Below are 14,357 nucleotides of genomic sequence, written 5' to 3' on the forward strand. Positions count from 1 at the left end.
AAGGTCCTTTCCAACCCTAACTATTCTATGATTCTATGATTCCGTCCTCCAAAACCCCGACCCAAAACTTGATTCAGCATCACACAAAAGCTGGACCACATCAGTTAACTTACGGTGTCAACATTACCTCAAATAGCTGACAGAAAAGCTTCAGGTAGACCTAATGGCCATAGCAACAGAGCTATTTATAGTATAGCAAAACAAGACTAAAAGAGTAGGGAAAAAAATTGCCATAAACCCAATTAAAATACATTACCCATTTAAATTCAGAATAAAATTCTATAACAAAAGCCTTTCCAGCTGTTAATTTAAAAATTTATACATAGCTCCAATAAGCATTCTAAAAACATGCTGAAAGAACATCTATTTTGTGCGTGTGGCAGTATTTTGTGGGTATATTCGTTTTTTTAAAAATAAATTTTATGAATGCTGTTCTTTTATTATTTAAGTGTTTGCCCATAATTTGGTACAGTGTTCTTTCTTGGCAATACAGCATGACTTCCACATCCTTTCAATGACCCAGACTCACAGGCTTAGCTCAGACAGTGGCAGGTACAAGCGTTCCTAATGAAAGTTAAACCAGAACACATCTCATTTCTTGTGCAACTCTGACACAATCTGTTTTGCAGTAAACTTGTAGTGGAAATTTGATCTTTGTACAAGATTCTTAGAATCTGCACATTGAGTTAAGTTGGTTTTATTATTTGAAGTACAAAAATTCCTTAGACTGAAGATGCTAATAACATGACTTCTCGCCTTTCATTTCAACTTTCAGGAGAGTCCAGCCTCTAAATTCCCTGAAATTAAATTACAACACAGTAAAACATCTGTTGTTCTACATCCCATCTGCTAAAGACTTTCCACTCTTCCCTTTAGAGTTCTAACAGTTAAGAGTCTGTGTGCAAAATCGCCCATTGTGCAGCATTCCTTTCCTCTGATTAAAAAGGAGGTAATTAGTGGCTAATTCTAACAGTTGTTCAAAGTTCTCTTTCTAGTCATCTTACTACACTTTATTTATGCAGATTTAGTTTTCATTTCAAGTTCCATACATGCTTTAGCAGTGACAGAGCAAGTGTTAAACTGAAGGATTCTGTCTTTCTCCAGCATAGGTTGTTCTGACTGGTCAGCCTCTTCCACTATAATTCTTTTTTGTGGCAGCCAATTTCTGAAAGCTGCCCAACTGCTTTAAAGTTATTTACATACCTGACTTACATAAGCATGATTATACTTTCAATTACTTACCTGTAGAAGAGAACATAAGCTTCTGCATTTTGCACTGTGGATTCTGATACTTCTGTGACACTCTGGTCATCAAATTCATACCACAAATTATTTAAATTGTTGCGACAATAAGCTATATAATGTCCACCTGGAGTGCAAGAAGCAAGATTTATTAAAGTGTCCAGTGCTGCCCATTTTACTGTGCAACACATGAAAAGGAAGTAAGTCCAAAAAAACCCAAGTCTTAAATGGGAGAAACATCAAATCATTAGCAGACATTATCTGGATATTAACTTCTCCCAAACTTTGGATCATTTCCTACTTCCCCTCCTGAATTTCCATCAGCTAGTGGCAAACTGAACACTGTTTTTCAGTGTATTCTTAAACTTTTCCAGCAGCTTCATGTTTAATGCACTCTTAAAACATGAAACTCAAATCAGAGTAAGAATGACTGAACAATTTACCCTAATCAGTTTCCACAATGAACTCTTTTCAAATCTTTTTAATGGAAATCAGCATAGATGTGTAATGGCTACATAATATCAAGACCATACTTAACTGTGTTCTGAAGACTATCCATAATATAAATTATTACTATTTCTAAAACACATATTCAACTGCCAACAAATAAATAATCAGATGTCTACTAAAGTGATTATGAAAGGCATCATCCAGCAAGTACTGAACAGAAAATGAAAAAAGCATCCAGAAAAGTGGAAACACCTTCATCTGAACAATGGACACCTCAAGTTTGGACAGTATGAGGGGGTGGTTAACCTCCATAAAATTTTAAGATGTTTCTGACTTCAAACTTATCTTTGTCCTATTTTCCAAATCTTATAAACAATGAAAGCATCTAGGCAGAAGCAAGCTTGACATAAAGCAGTAAGATGTTTACTCAGCTACTCATCACTAGCCATGAATAGCAGATACTGCCTGGTTTGGGGTTAATCGGCAGTCATCAACCAAAAGAACAACTTTGAAAACAATTACTAGCATCTTTGTGGTGAACTCTTTCCAAAAAACTAAGTCATACAAAGCGTTAAAACTCTAGATAAACCTATGCAGAACAGCTGACCAATTGGTCATCTGCTGGCATGTAACATTATTTGTCCATTTAGACTGTTCACTTACAACGGTATATATAGTTTACTTAACTTAATATTCCAGGATCTGTTAATTTTTTTCCACCTACAATTTTATTTCAGTATGGCATACAATTTCAAAGATGTGTCAACTATTTAAGAGGAAGCCATCTTATGGTTCAAGGTAAAAATCACAGCATTTATCCTTCACAGTATAACTACCAGTGCTTATCTATTTACTCTTCAGTTTATGAATAATCTTAAACAGAAGGGCTGATGTGAATATCAGCAACAGAGACAGAACAATCAACCTCATACTTACTGCTGGCAGTTCCATGATGGCAGATGACAGACAGAAGATCGTAAGTCACAATCTGAGCTGGACTGTCCTTTGCAAGGAAAGGCTGAAGATCAAGGCCTTCCAAGGGAAAGGACACGTGGGTCCCAATTTTAGTGGAAAACATAAGTTCATGTCTAAATCTTTTCAGATGAATGCACAGTATCTGTAAGAAGGATCGACAGATTCACTCAAGAACTTTACATGGAATACTATTTGACATATAATAACTGCACTGTGCATGCCAGATTTTCCTTTTATCATCCCAAAAGGATCACTTTTCTCTGTGGCCTGAGGCAACTATCACAAGCTCTGTGTTCCATAGATTTTATTTATTTTTTTTTAAATCAACCATGGCTCAAGGAGTTAGAAATGCATTTGTAATTATCTATGACTTATCTTACTAACAGTAAAAAAAAACAAACCCAGTCGTGAACTTACTAACGCTGATTCAGCAATGAGCAACATACCTTTTATCTTCCTCAGTGCACCTATTGCACAATCTTGTCATGAGGGACATTAATTCTTCCTGATTGTTGCACCCATCAACTCATGTTTTGATGTGTAAGACTGGATTACTTTTAAAACGTGAAGTTACAAGCGTTGCTTATGGAAAATATTTCCATTCTGGCTGTGGTATTTAAGTTCTACAGTATAAATAAGCTCTGCAGGCTGACAGTTATAACATAGTAAAGTTAGAATAATGGGGTTTTTCTTTTCATGTACAAGGTTCACTTTCTTACAGGGTGAATAATCAAATCTTGCTCATCTTTTTAAAACAAATGCCGATAAAAAGATACACTTTCATCATGTAACATTATAAACATGACCTCATGCAATTCATTAGTCTTACCACATTCCTAATCATGCAGAAAAAGTGTTTTAAAGTGCATGTAGTAACAGTACCTCAGGAAATTTTTGCACTTTGCAGAATTTCACTCCATTTCTCAACCTAAGCAAAGGAGAAAAACAAACAAACAACAAAACAACCAATACTTAGTTCTGAAAAGGTGGGTGTGGTTTTTTTTTATTGTGCTAGTCAGCAAGTCTAAACTGAACATTACACATTTGTAAACCCAAAATATTTCTGGAATGTAGACTAGACATGGAGTAGCCAAAAAGATGCAAACAAGGATGCTTTAGAAGACAAGACAATCTGTACTGCTGAAAAATTCAAAGCAGCAAGTATAGACAGTCAAGCTCCATCTACCTAACAATTTCTCTTAGCGTAAAGGAAAGAACTTTAAGCTTTGTTAAGCTGATTATTCAGCAAAATAGAAAAAAAAGCAGCCAAGTTTATTTTTAAGAAGCAATCTACAGCAGATCACCAGTTATACACTGGTTATACACAGCAATAACACTCCTTTTCCATAAAGGGCATTGAGCTATCTACAGACCACTTCTGTTTCTTTGTTCTTTAGTATTTACGGCCACAGTGTACTTATTTATAACACACTGAAGCACCTACTGTGTATCAGTGAAAATCTGCTAGTTATATAGTGGGCTAAAAGCATTTTTTTTTCAAACAAAACAATTTAGAAAGGTCTACAATTATAAGGAACATGAAAAAGAACAAAACACGATTTGACTGCAATACGGTATGCTGAGTCAGTGCTTCCAAACTCCTGCACCTTTATAATAGCAAATTTCTGACAGTCAGAACACAAGGTAGTGTTAAAAGATTAATAGCACTATGACATACCCAGCAGAAATAAATGCCTCTTGACTAACAAAAGCATTAGAGCACTCAAATTAAGACAAGTTAAAAAAAAGGTAAAAGACAGCTTACTTTTTACATCTTCCACAGCTGTACATGTTATCACCTGCAAACATCATGGAGAAGACAAACAGCCATTATTCTCTAAATCCAAATAGCTATCCTTCAACCACATACACTTGATATATAAAAGTCTCAAGGGAATTTATTTTAAGTTGCATTGAATATTTAAGCCATAAGAGTGTTGACATAGCAACTAAAAAGAAAGGTTCTTAGGTTTTATGCTTATAACTATGAAGCAGTACAGCATAACGTGAAGAGATGAGGATATATAATTTAAAAGGGAAGAAATTCACTAGGTCAAATTAAGTATTAATATAATGGGGTTTGAAATTTTTATGACCCTGCAAGTGATACCATTTCATTAAACCGAATTCAGATTTACTTGACGTTTCTAAAGCAGCTCTCCTGGCATTTGTTGCCTCAAATATTCAGTTGAATGCGAAGCTTACCTTTTTAAAATGAATGATCCCGTAAGAGCAAGGAATGACTGTGTTACAGTCTAACAGGTGGCCTTTGCTTAATTGCGGGAAGCGAAGAAGATATTAATCATCTTAGTATGATTAGAGGAAAAAAATATCAGAAGAAACATGTTCATGTAATTGACCTCTTACCCTTGAGCTCATCTCTGGCGAAAAAGGCAGCAAGACAATCTTGTAAGGTTACAACTGGACCCCAAAACCAGCTAGGAACACATGAGACAACAAACCTGAAACATCATTGATAGAAAAGAGAGAAAAAACAACAAATGTTCTGCCAGAAGAGCAGAAACTGGAATTTCAAAATAGATTAAAAAATAAAACAAGATAAATATTACTTACCTTTTGAAATATTCCATAAAGAAAGCTATCCATCCCTGGGGGGCATATGCTTCTCCACATGACCCAGCCTTGACTAGAGATGTCTGATGACTTGCAGAATGGAGTTTAGCAAGATCTTCCTTACCTGGAATAGGCAAGGACAGATCCTGAAAGGTCTCCAAGGTTACAGACAGCTAAAGAAGAAAACAAATGAAACAAGAGAGTTAAGATTGAAGAGAAACTGAATTAAACTGACTACCGTGAAGTTCACCAGTAACTACTAAGTCACTGTGTAGTTGAAAATTCCACTAGGTTGCAAATCAATTATAAATAAGGAGACATAAGAATTCATTTCTAAAAGAGGAAGAAAAATTAACATTTTAGAGTGAACTTGCACACTGTTATCACTAAAACTCTTCAAGTCATTATTAATTATTTGTCTTCCTAGTAGTCACAAAAAGCATTATGATTTTTGCCTCAAGCTTTTGTTATACAAGCTAGTTTCAGAAAGGTCCACCCCCTTCTTTTGACAGTATCTTACTTTGACATTATCTTGACCTAATGTAACTGGACCTGCTGCAAAAGAGACTCAGCTATGCATTTTCTTGCTCCCATCCTGGATTTTAGTGATCACATTTGCTTTTTTGAAGCTCCTATTACTGTTTGAATAAACAAGTATGAAACAACGGAAACTTCTGAAGAAATCTGTCACAAAAGAATAAAGTTACCAGAGCCTCACTGTATTCATAAAGCTGTAAGTATTTGTATTGAGGAAAAAAAACACATTAAAAGCTAGAACTCCCCCTTCTTACTCACCCGATCACAAGTCAGGCACTGTACTGAACTTATTATAGTCCCATCAAATATATCAGAGATAACACTCCTGTACTTCTTGCGCTTCTTCCTTTTTGGCGATGATACAGTTGCAACTATAAAATGACAAATATTAAATGCTGAAAGTAAATCAAGTGGGTTCTGATTTCCTTCAACTTTGCATAATATAATTAGAGATCACACATATTTAGGACTTGATTTTGAACCAAGCCCTATTTTTTGTTTACTAAATATTTCTTAGAAATTACACAAGCAGATTACTGCTAGTACCAGGCAATTCATGTAGGTTCCTCAAGCAGTTTATGGTGGAAAATTTTACCTCAGTTTAAGTAAAACTCAAACTGCCAGTCTTGAAATCTACAGCCTCCTGCTATGAGATTGATCTTGGCAGGAATCCCCCAAGGTATAAACGTTAAATGTCACATTCTGACATTTAATTTGATCACATCTTCCCACAAGTTTTAACCATGTTGGGATGAAAACCACATGCACAAGCTTGTTGTATCACAACACTGGTGACAGTGACAGGGTTGAAGTAGACTAAACTTACTACTAGAGTCCAGCCTAACAGCAGCTTATTAAAAGATAAAGAAAAAATAAAACTCCAAGCATAACATGTGCACCCCCTCCCCACCCAAATCCACTACTAATTAGGTAAACACACCAAAGCAGTCTCTTGGGCTCTAGAAATTACCAGCATGGTATGCTAGAATGAATACCACAAAACCTCTTTTGGAGACTGAATACTACCCAGGAGATAACTGATTAAGTCTTGTAGGAGTCCAAGTCTGTCAAAATGCTAACAGCCAGTAACAAGCAGTGAGCCATGGAAATAGTTAGAAAGATACTTCAATTTCCTGTCACTAACTTCTCATACATTTCCCCTCTTTCCAAACTAGAGCAGTTGAGAAAGTTTTCTCAAAATACTATTCCATCTTCACAGAGTAGAGGCAGATACTGTTCAAGCATGCTTTGAAAGAATCAGAATGCTACAGAAGTAAAGGGAGTCTTATTGTATGCCCAGTTTACATAATGGTCCCTCTCCCCAGTAGGGATAGGGGATTAAAAAATGCTGAAGAAAAAACACTGCACTGGTATGCAAGACACAAGAAACAACAAAATGAAAACTGTAATGCAGAGCAATTCAGTACCAGAAAATAAAGAGCCTATACCTTTTTTGTGGACTTGTGCCACTGAAGAGCATGATGAGAATGATTTTGGTGGACTGTTTGATAAGCGGGTGTTCATCCCTTCATTTGATGATGGGGTTTGGGCTGCAGATATATCATTCATGTGGACATCACTGATGTATTCTGCGATTAATATTTGCATTACTTCATAAATTCTACCAAAAATTTAATGCAGAATGAACAGACAATGGTCATGCAATTAATTTAACCATGCTGTCAGGTCACAGGACATTGAGGAATGCAGCACCATCTCAAGTCATATATGTTTTAAATTAAGAACAAAATCCAAAACCCCCACTATCTTCTGGGTTACCTGAAACCTTATCCAGCACAAATATTTAGTTTTTCAAGGAAATTCAAGTTGAATCCAGAACACCTGAACTGAAAAGTAAATAAGGAAGGTGCATTGCCTAAAGTCAATCAACCTACCCTATTTGACCTGTACCTCTCTACACTATTTGTTCTACAATTCTTTTCCACTCACACAGACATTCTGGCTAAGAATCTGACTATTTCAATTGCACATTAGTAATGTATTACCTGAGAATCTGCTGTGTATCTGTACTTTGACAGTTCCTTGATTATTTAAAAATTCAGTGGTCTCTGAAGCAGTATTTGCGTCTTTTTCAAAGTCTTCTATAGAATTTGCTCGTTTAAGCTTGTTGCTCGATATTTTTTCTTTCTGCCAGTCTTTGGATGTGACTGAGTTGTTATCATCATCCTGAATTAACATGGTTGTCTCTGCAGGATCCTCTAAGACAGGTTTGAAAATAGTGTCATTTTCTGTTTTATCACAGGTACCACAGGATTCACAGGGCTGAAAGCCTACATCTGACTGGCTCTTGTCTTCTTCCATACTGTCTTCAACACTTGTAGGCTGGACATCTTCCAGTTCTACAACTGGTTCTTTAAGTTCCTCATGAAGCAAATCCATTAGACACCGCAAAAATTCTTGTGCATCCTAGGATTTTAAACAAGTTTTATGATGTTATTCCATTATGTTTGGAAGAAATTAAAGTCATATCAGGAAAAGATACAGGTAACTAAACCAAAAGCTGCAGCTGGCTGTTACAGAAGAGTAAGTTAAATGTCTCTGTCTCAGGTCTGAAGTTCAAAAGAAATTTCATTTCTAGATCATGTTTGTTTCCTGTGTCCATTTCCTCCATTTAATCTTACAAGTTTCCTCCAAAACACTTCTATTCCCAAAAAGCTTATTTCAACAAGTGTAACTCAAGCAACTACCAACACTGTGGCCAGACCCCAGCTCTGCTGGTAATGGAGCGTTTTCAGGACAGTTTTTTTAAAACCTCATGCAGCATCTTCAGCAAAGCAATCTGAGCCTTGTTTTCACTGGGCATGGCAGGACTTTATTAAGAAGTGTTATGTTGTACTTATCCCGTCTTTCCAATTGCATCACACTGGCAACAAGACTTTAATTCTTCTTCTCAAGCCTGGACAAGACTCCTCAATTATCAGTATTTCCACAAAGAGCTGTGAAGATTTACTACAAGTCTCATCTGTGTTTTGAAGTATCTTAAGAGGCACCAAATTTCAACAATCCACGCTTGGTTCCTGGCAATAGAGAATATCTAATAAAACAAGCATGGGAGAAAACAATAGCCTCTCCTTGGCAACTACGAATGCTTCTATTTTCTTTCATTTTCCTTTCTGTATTTTGGTTGTTCATAAAAATAATTTCTGCTGCTCAATATCACCATCCAACACACCAATTACTTACTAAGCTCACAACTGCAGACTAGAAAACATTCTCTTTCTCAAAAACCAGAACTATCAGATTCAGTTTTGGGGTTTGAGTAATGAAAAAAAAACAAAAACAAACAAACAAACAAAAAAAACTAATATGCCTATTTGCTAGTAATACTTTTACACAAAAAAAGAGACTCAAACCTTAAGACACAGCTTAACTGATAAACATTTTTCACTGAGCAAAAGAATTCCTTTTTCTGCCTGAAGACTGGATTTGGCTGCCCAACTGGCTGCCCAATTTGTGAGGCTGGGCAACAGGAGAATGTTGGTCATGAAAGACTGGCTTTGTTTTAATTGTTGCCATGAAACATACTAAACATACAAGTGAAGTGTGATCCAGGCAGAACCTAAAAGGTTTCTAAGTGTTGCTCTGCATGGAAAAACACATTCTCAGTGTTCAAAGTTGCGAGAACCAAGTTTCCATACAGCTTGTTCTCAGTTATCAGCATTGATTTTCTGCTTTTCCAGAAATTCACATGGCTCTTCAGAAGCCCATGAGTAAACTAAATCCCGCTGAGATTACTACTTAAACATTTACTTTACAGCTACATGCAGTATTTGAACATTAAAACGTATTCTAATTCTCCACCTCACAAATATGAAACATGCTAGCAGAAATCCTTTGAATAACAGCAGATTCCTGGAAGATCTCAGTAAGCTTTTCTAATTACAGGGTTTAAATTCTTCCTCTAGCCAAAAAGCTTTTAACGAAGTACTGCAAAATGTACGAATGCAGCAAGATACTGAAGGATAACTGAAGAATGCCTTTACTATATAATAATCCATACCTATTTAGCAAGCTGTGGACCAGAGTTCCTACAATACTGCTTAAGAAACACAGAGCAGTGCATTTGTTTTTTTAAAAGATAATAAATGAAAACTGGATACTTTATTTAAAAGATTTAAAAATAAAAAGATTTAAAAGAAACCATAACTGGTAACAAATACTTAAAATCTGTTATACTTTATTTTTAAACACCTTTATTTTGTTTTCTGGGACATGAGTTATTCTCAGAAGCTGAAGGCCTTTAAAGAATTTGATACCAATGAACATAAAACCTGACTTAACTGCTGCTGGTTCCATTTTCCATTTCAGTTGATCTACATTTGAAGCATATAGTTTATGTTGCTATTGCTTTCAACAAATATAGGAAGCATGGTATCTCAAGCATTAGATTTCAAAATAAGAATTTTACAGCTTAGGCAGATTTTAGATCAGAAGGTTTTACCTGTTGAGAGTAGCCTCGAAATGTAGGATTAACAGTTTTAATTCCTTGAAATAAACCAGTAGGAACAACAGAACCAGGTCTAAAGAAAGAAAAAGTTTTAAATATGTAAATATATATAAAAAAGCAAGCATTTAAATGGAATTTTCTATCTTTACTGGGATCATAAGTTTGCCTGCAACTCAACTGTAACATGTATAACACCAGTAGTATTAATCTTAACCAATATAATACTGGTATTGAATTATTAACTATACTTGGGGGTTTTTTGGTGGTGGTTTTTTTTTTTAAATCAGTCATCTAACAGAAACAGAGACTGTATCAAGCCTTTTAGGCCACATTTCTTACTAGAGAATTAGATGACAGATCAGGCATACACTTGGCACTATGCACAGTTACTGTTTCTCTATCTTTGTATTTATATTTTGAAGTATTTTCTTAGGCAGAGATAACAGAAATTCCATATAAAGAAATATGAGAAACTGATAAAACATTGAGACAGAATGAAGAACACAGAGATAAAGTAGTTGAACATTTTAGATATATTTCTGGTACATATAAACAATTTTTGAAAGCTTAATACTACTTTGCATAGTGTTTATCATCTACTTCTTGTTAGAACTTCCTCACTAGAAGAATGTACATCAATTATTTGTACCATCTTTGGTAGCTATGGAAACAAACAGGTTATAAGGAGTGTTTTAATCCTGCAACTTAGTCTCTCCTTCCTTAATTTATAAGAGTAATTTGGTGATACAGAATAAAAATTAGAACCCTGGGAAGGAGGCATTAATCTGTCCTGACTCTGGAGTTTATTTATAACCATTTAAACCCCAAAAGGATACAATACCTGCTTTTGTGCCAAAGTTCTGTCATCAGCTTGAGGTAACTTTTACAAATTGCTGGTTTCTTATCTGTCCGGGCTAAGCCTCCACAGTCAAGAAAAAAGTGTGTCAAAGGTGGGCTGATTAAAAAGAAGAAAATAGGGTGTTTTTTTTTTCAGGTTGTTAAAATACAAGATGAAATCTGCATTTCACACAAGATTATTGGAAAAAAAAGTGTAATACTATTGTAATTGAACAACTCTGTTTCCTACATCCTTAAATGTTACAACCAAACATTTCTTAGTAGGATAACTTCAGCAATACAGCAACACTGCTCCTCAAACACATACTGACATTTGTGAGAGCACCAGAGCTGTGGGATTCAAATGCAAGGTGATTTTCCCTGTCTACTCTGCCCCCATGAGAACCCCACCTGAAGTACTGTGTTCAGCTCTCATAACCTCAAGATAACCAGGATGTGGACTTGTCAGAATGAATCCAGAGGACAGCCACAAATATAATGAGTGGGCTGGAGCACCTCTCCCAGGAATACAGGCAGAGAGAGCTGGGGTTGTTTAGCCTGGAGAACAGAAAGCTCCAGGGAGACTTCAAAGCAGCCCTTCCTTTATCTAAAGGGGATCTACAAGAAAGCTGGAGAGGGACGTTTACAAGGGCATACAGAGGTAAGACAAGCAGGAATGGTTTCAAATTGAAAGAAGGTAGATTTAGATTAGATATCTGGAAGAAGTTCTTCCTGTAAGAGTGATGAGACACTGGCACAGACTGCCCAGAGAAGCTGTGGCTGCTCCATCCCTGGCAGTGTTGAAGGCTAGGTTGGATGGGGCTTTGAGCAACCTGGTCTAGTGGAAGGTGACCCTGCCCATGGCAGGAGCGTGGAACTAGATGAGCTTTAAGGACCCTTCCAACCCAAACTGTTCCTTGCTTCTATGATGATTCTATGTTTGTAGGTCAGTAATTTATACCTAAATGATTTATCTGTTTACTTCATGCAGTTTTGCCAACTCGCATACCCTCTCCATTCCCTTCAATCCCCTTTTGAAGTCACAGTCCGTCAAATAGATTGGATCTATTTTCATCCAAGAAAAGAAATTTCCCAGAGTAACTGCAAAATTTGGAATTTTTCAACTAAGTAACTTCCTCATAATAATGAGATGCCTTGTCTACTTTTTTACCTTCTAAGGAGATTTTCTTTAGTTCTCCTCTCCCTCAACTAAGGATGTCAGTGAGGTCTACTTAGCCCTGGGTCCCGTCATGGATTTCAGCCAAAATCAGATGCGCAAAGTAAGTATTTATGATATATACTCAAGTACTGTCCCTGCCTAACCATTTCTAGTGTTTTTATATCTTCAGCTTTTGTAGATTTCTCCTTTATGAACTTGTCTGGTACCCTCATGGGATGACACGATTTTGCATTCTAGCAGTTCCTGAGAAGATTTAGCACAGAGTGTCCCAGATGTATTGTTTGCAAGGACTGAATTTGGAGCTTTTGATCTTAATATGTCTCTCTTTTTTTTAATTAGGATTTATGTTTATGCATTTGCTTTGATTTCTTCTCTAACAGAAAAGAAAACCCAAGCTTTTACCAGATTTTCTTCTTATTTGTAGAACGGCATATATTTTTTATTTAGGACAGTGAAGAACTATAATGAAACAGGGAAAAAGCTGAGCAACCCATACGCCATAATGCTTTTTTTTTAACCCTATCAGTCAGTAACACAACTGTTTGTAGGATATGACTGAGATTTAACAAATATATGTATTCTTCCATAGTAGTGCAGCCCTTCAAATTCATTAAGTCCATCCTTACCAAATGCATGAGTAAGCAAATATAAAATACATTTACAATAATTTTCCTTACCAGTTGGAAAGAGCTTGTAAAGCTGCATTCATGTAACAAGTGTTTCCAATATTTTTTAATCCTGTTAGACCTGAGAAAAAGAATGAACATTCAGCAAGTCTGTTAATCCAATACATGTTAAGGAAAACACTTCCTAGAAAATATGTACTAATTAAAATACTTATTAACACTTCTGATGCCAATTATAATGCAGAGTTGTAACTAAAAGAAACATAGGACTCCTAAAGGAATACTAATGTAAATAGAATTAGTAATTAAGTGTTTTGATTTTGGCTGACTAAAGCACTTCAGACGAGTAAATTGTATTTCATCTTACTAACTTTTGATGCTTTATGACAGCAGCAGATTTCAATTTAAAATGTTTATCAATATTTATGTTTTACTTGAACTTAATGATTTACCTGTTCAATAAAATTGTTGCTACGCTTCATTCGTAGCCATACTACCAAAAGCTTCTCAAGAAAGATTTAGTTCTTCTGTCTCTAGTTCATGCAAGTAGTCAGATTACACTAAACATTCAAAACCTACTCAGCATGTGATTATTCCAGAATCAGAATTACCTAGAATCAGTCTTTTTCCATGCCAATTATATACACGTACTCTGAAACACAGACTGCTCAGTTTAGCCTTTCTCACAGAATTTACTTTCAAGCCCAGATTGTTTACTTTCTTTACTGATACACTCATGTAGTTTTTCCACACACATAAAAGATACAATTCATGTATATTCTTGCAGTAATTATGGAGTCATGGAAAACATTCTCTAAATATCTGAGGAGAGGCTATTTAAACAAGTCATAAGTATTATATGACCTCAATTAAAAAAATGGACTATTTGTAGCTACTGAGGTGTTTAAATAATCTGTTTGTTTTAAAATAAAATTGCTTTTGTATTAAAAAATGTTACATTTATAAGCAAAGAATCAACAAGACTGGAAATGGAAAACAATATATTCAACAGTCAACACCATTGGCTCTATGAAATCCTTAAAGTATAGGACCTACCCAATCATTTGAGTCCATGGCAGAAAAATAAGACATTGTAAGACAAACCTTTTACACCTATAAAACATGTTTGATTACTTCAGCTGAATTTTCTAATACACAAAACTTAAAAATGAAGTTTTGAAAGATTCTTCTATCTGTCTGAATGGAATTCCTACATTTTAACTTGCATTATGCCCCTTCTGATTTCTGCTACAAAAAGAATGGTCATTCTTACTGAAACTGGAAAGTAAGAACAGTTACAGGATTTTTTTTATTTTACTTAACAGCAGAAGATATATCAGAAGCACACTCTCACTGCAGTTCTCCAGCCTGCTGTGTTGCAAGTAAAGTTTTTGAAGAGACTTCTTTTCTTGCAAAAGTATATTCTAATGTTTGCTTCATAAAATTATTTCAAAACAATTTCTAAGAA

At 35.5% G+C, this 14,357-nt stretch overlaps 1 protein-coding gene across 11 annotated transcripts in view; it reads right to left on the bottom strand.

Annotated features, from left to right (window-relative positions):
- Nucleotides 1-14,357, bottom strand: part of USP33 (ubiquitin specific peptidase 33) — a 45,140-nt gene that overhangs the window by 11,283 nt on the left and 19,500 nt on the right. For 6 of the 11 annotated variants that reach the window (XR_009966677.1, XM_062628904.1, XM_062628903.1 and 3 more), the window contains 13 exons: nt 12,941-13,010; nt 11,088-11,201; nt 10,241-10,319; nt 7,785-8,205; nt 7,227-7,367; nt 6,605-6,628; nt 6,037-6,149; nt 5,242-5,414; nt 5,035-5,138; nt 4,433-4,466; nt 3,550-3,595; nt 2,629-2,809; nt 1,243-1,369 (listed from right to left, as the gene is read on the bottom strand). Coding sequence is in view for 10 of the 11 variants with exons in the window: in XM_062628904.1 (XP_062484888.1) it covers nt 1,243-1,369; nt 2,629-2,809; nt 3,550-3,595; nt 4,433-4,466; nt 5,035-5,138; nt 5,242-5,414; nt 6,037-6,149; nt 6,605-6,628; nt 7,227-7,367; nt 7,785-8,205; nt 10,241-10,319; nt 11,088-11,201; nt 12,941-13,010 (1,627 nt within the window). In the remaining variant the exon portion in view is untranslated. The remainder of the gene's footprint in view (nt 1-1,242; nt 1,370-2,628; nt 2,810-3,549; nt 3,596-4,432; nt 4,467-5,034; nt 5,139-5,241; nt 5,415-6,036; nt 6,150-6,604; nt 6,629-7,226; nt 7,368-7,784; nt 8,206-10,240; nt 10,320-11,087; nt 11,202-12,940; nt 13,011-14,357) is intronic. The other 5 variants (XM_062628907.1, XM_062628901.1, XM_062628905.1 and 2 more) reach the window with 5 other exon arrangements.

This window comes from Pezoporus occidentalis, unplaced genomic scaffold (genome assembly GCF_034315485.1).
Source record: "Pezoporus occidentalis ecotype Australia unplaced genomic scaffold, CSIRO_AGI_Poc_V1 ctg325, whole genome shotgun sequence".
In the NCBI taxonomy this organism is placed as follows: Eukaryota; Metazoa; Chordata; class Aves; order Psittaciformes; family Psittacidae; genus Pezoporus; species Pezoporus occidentalis.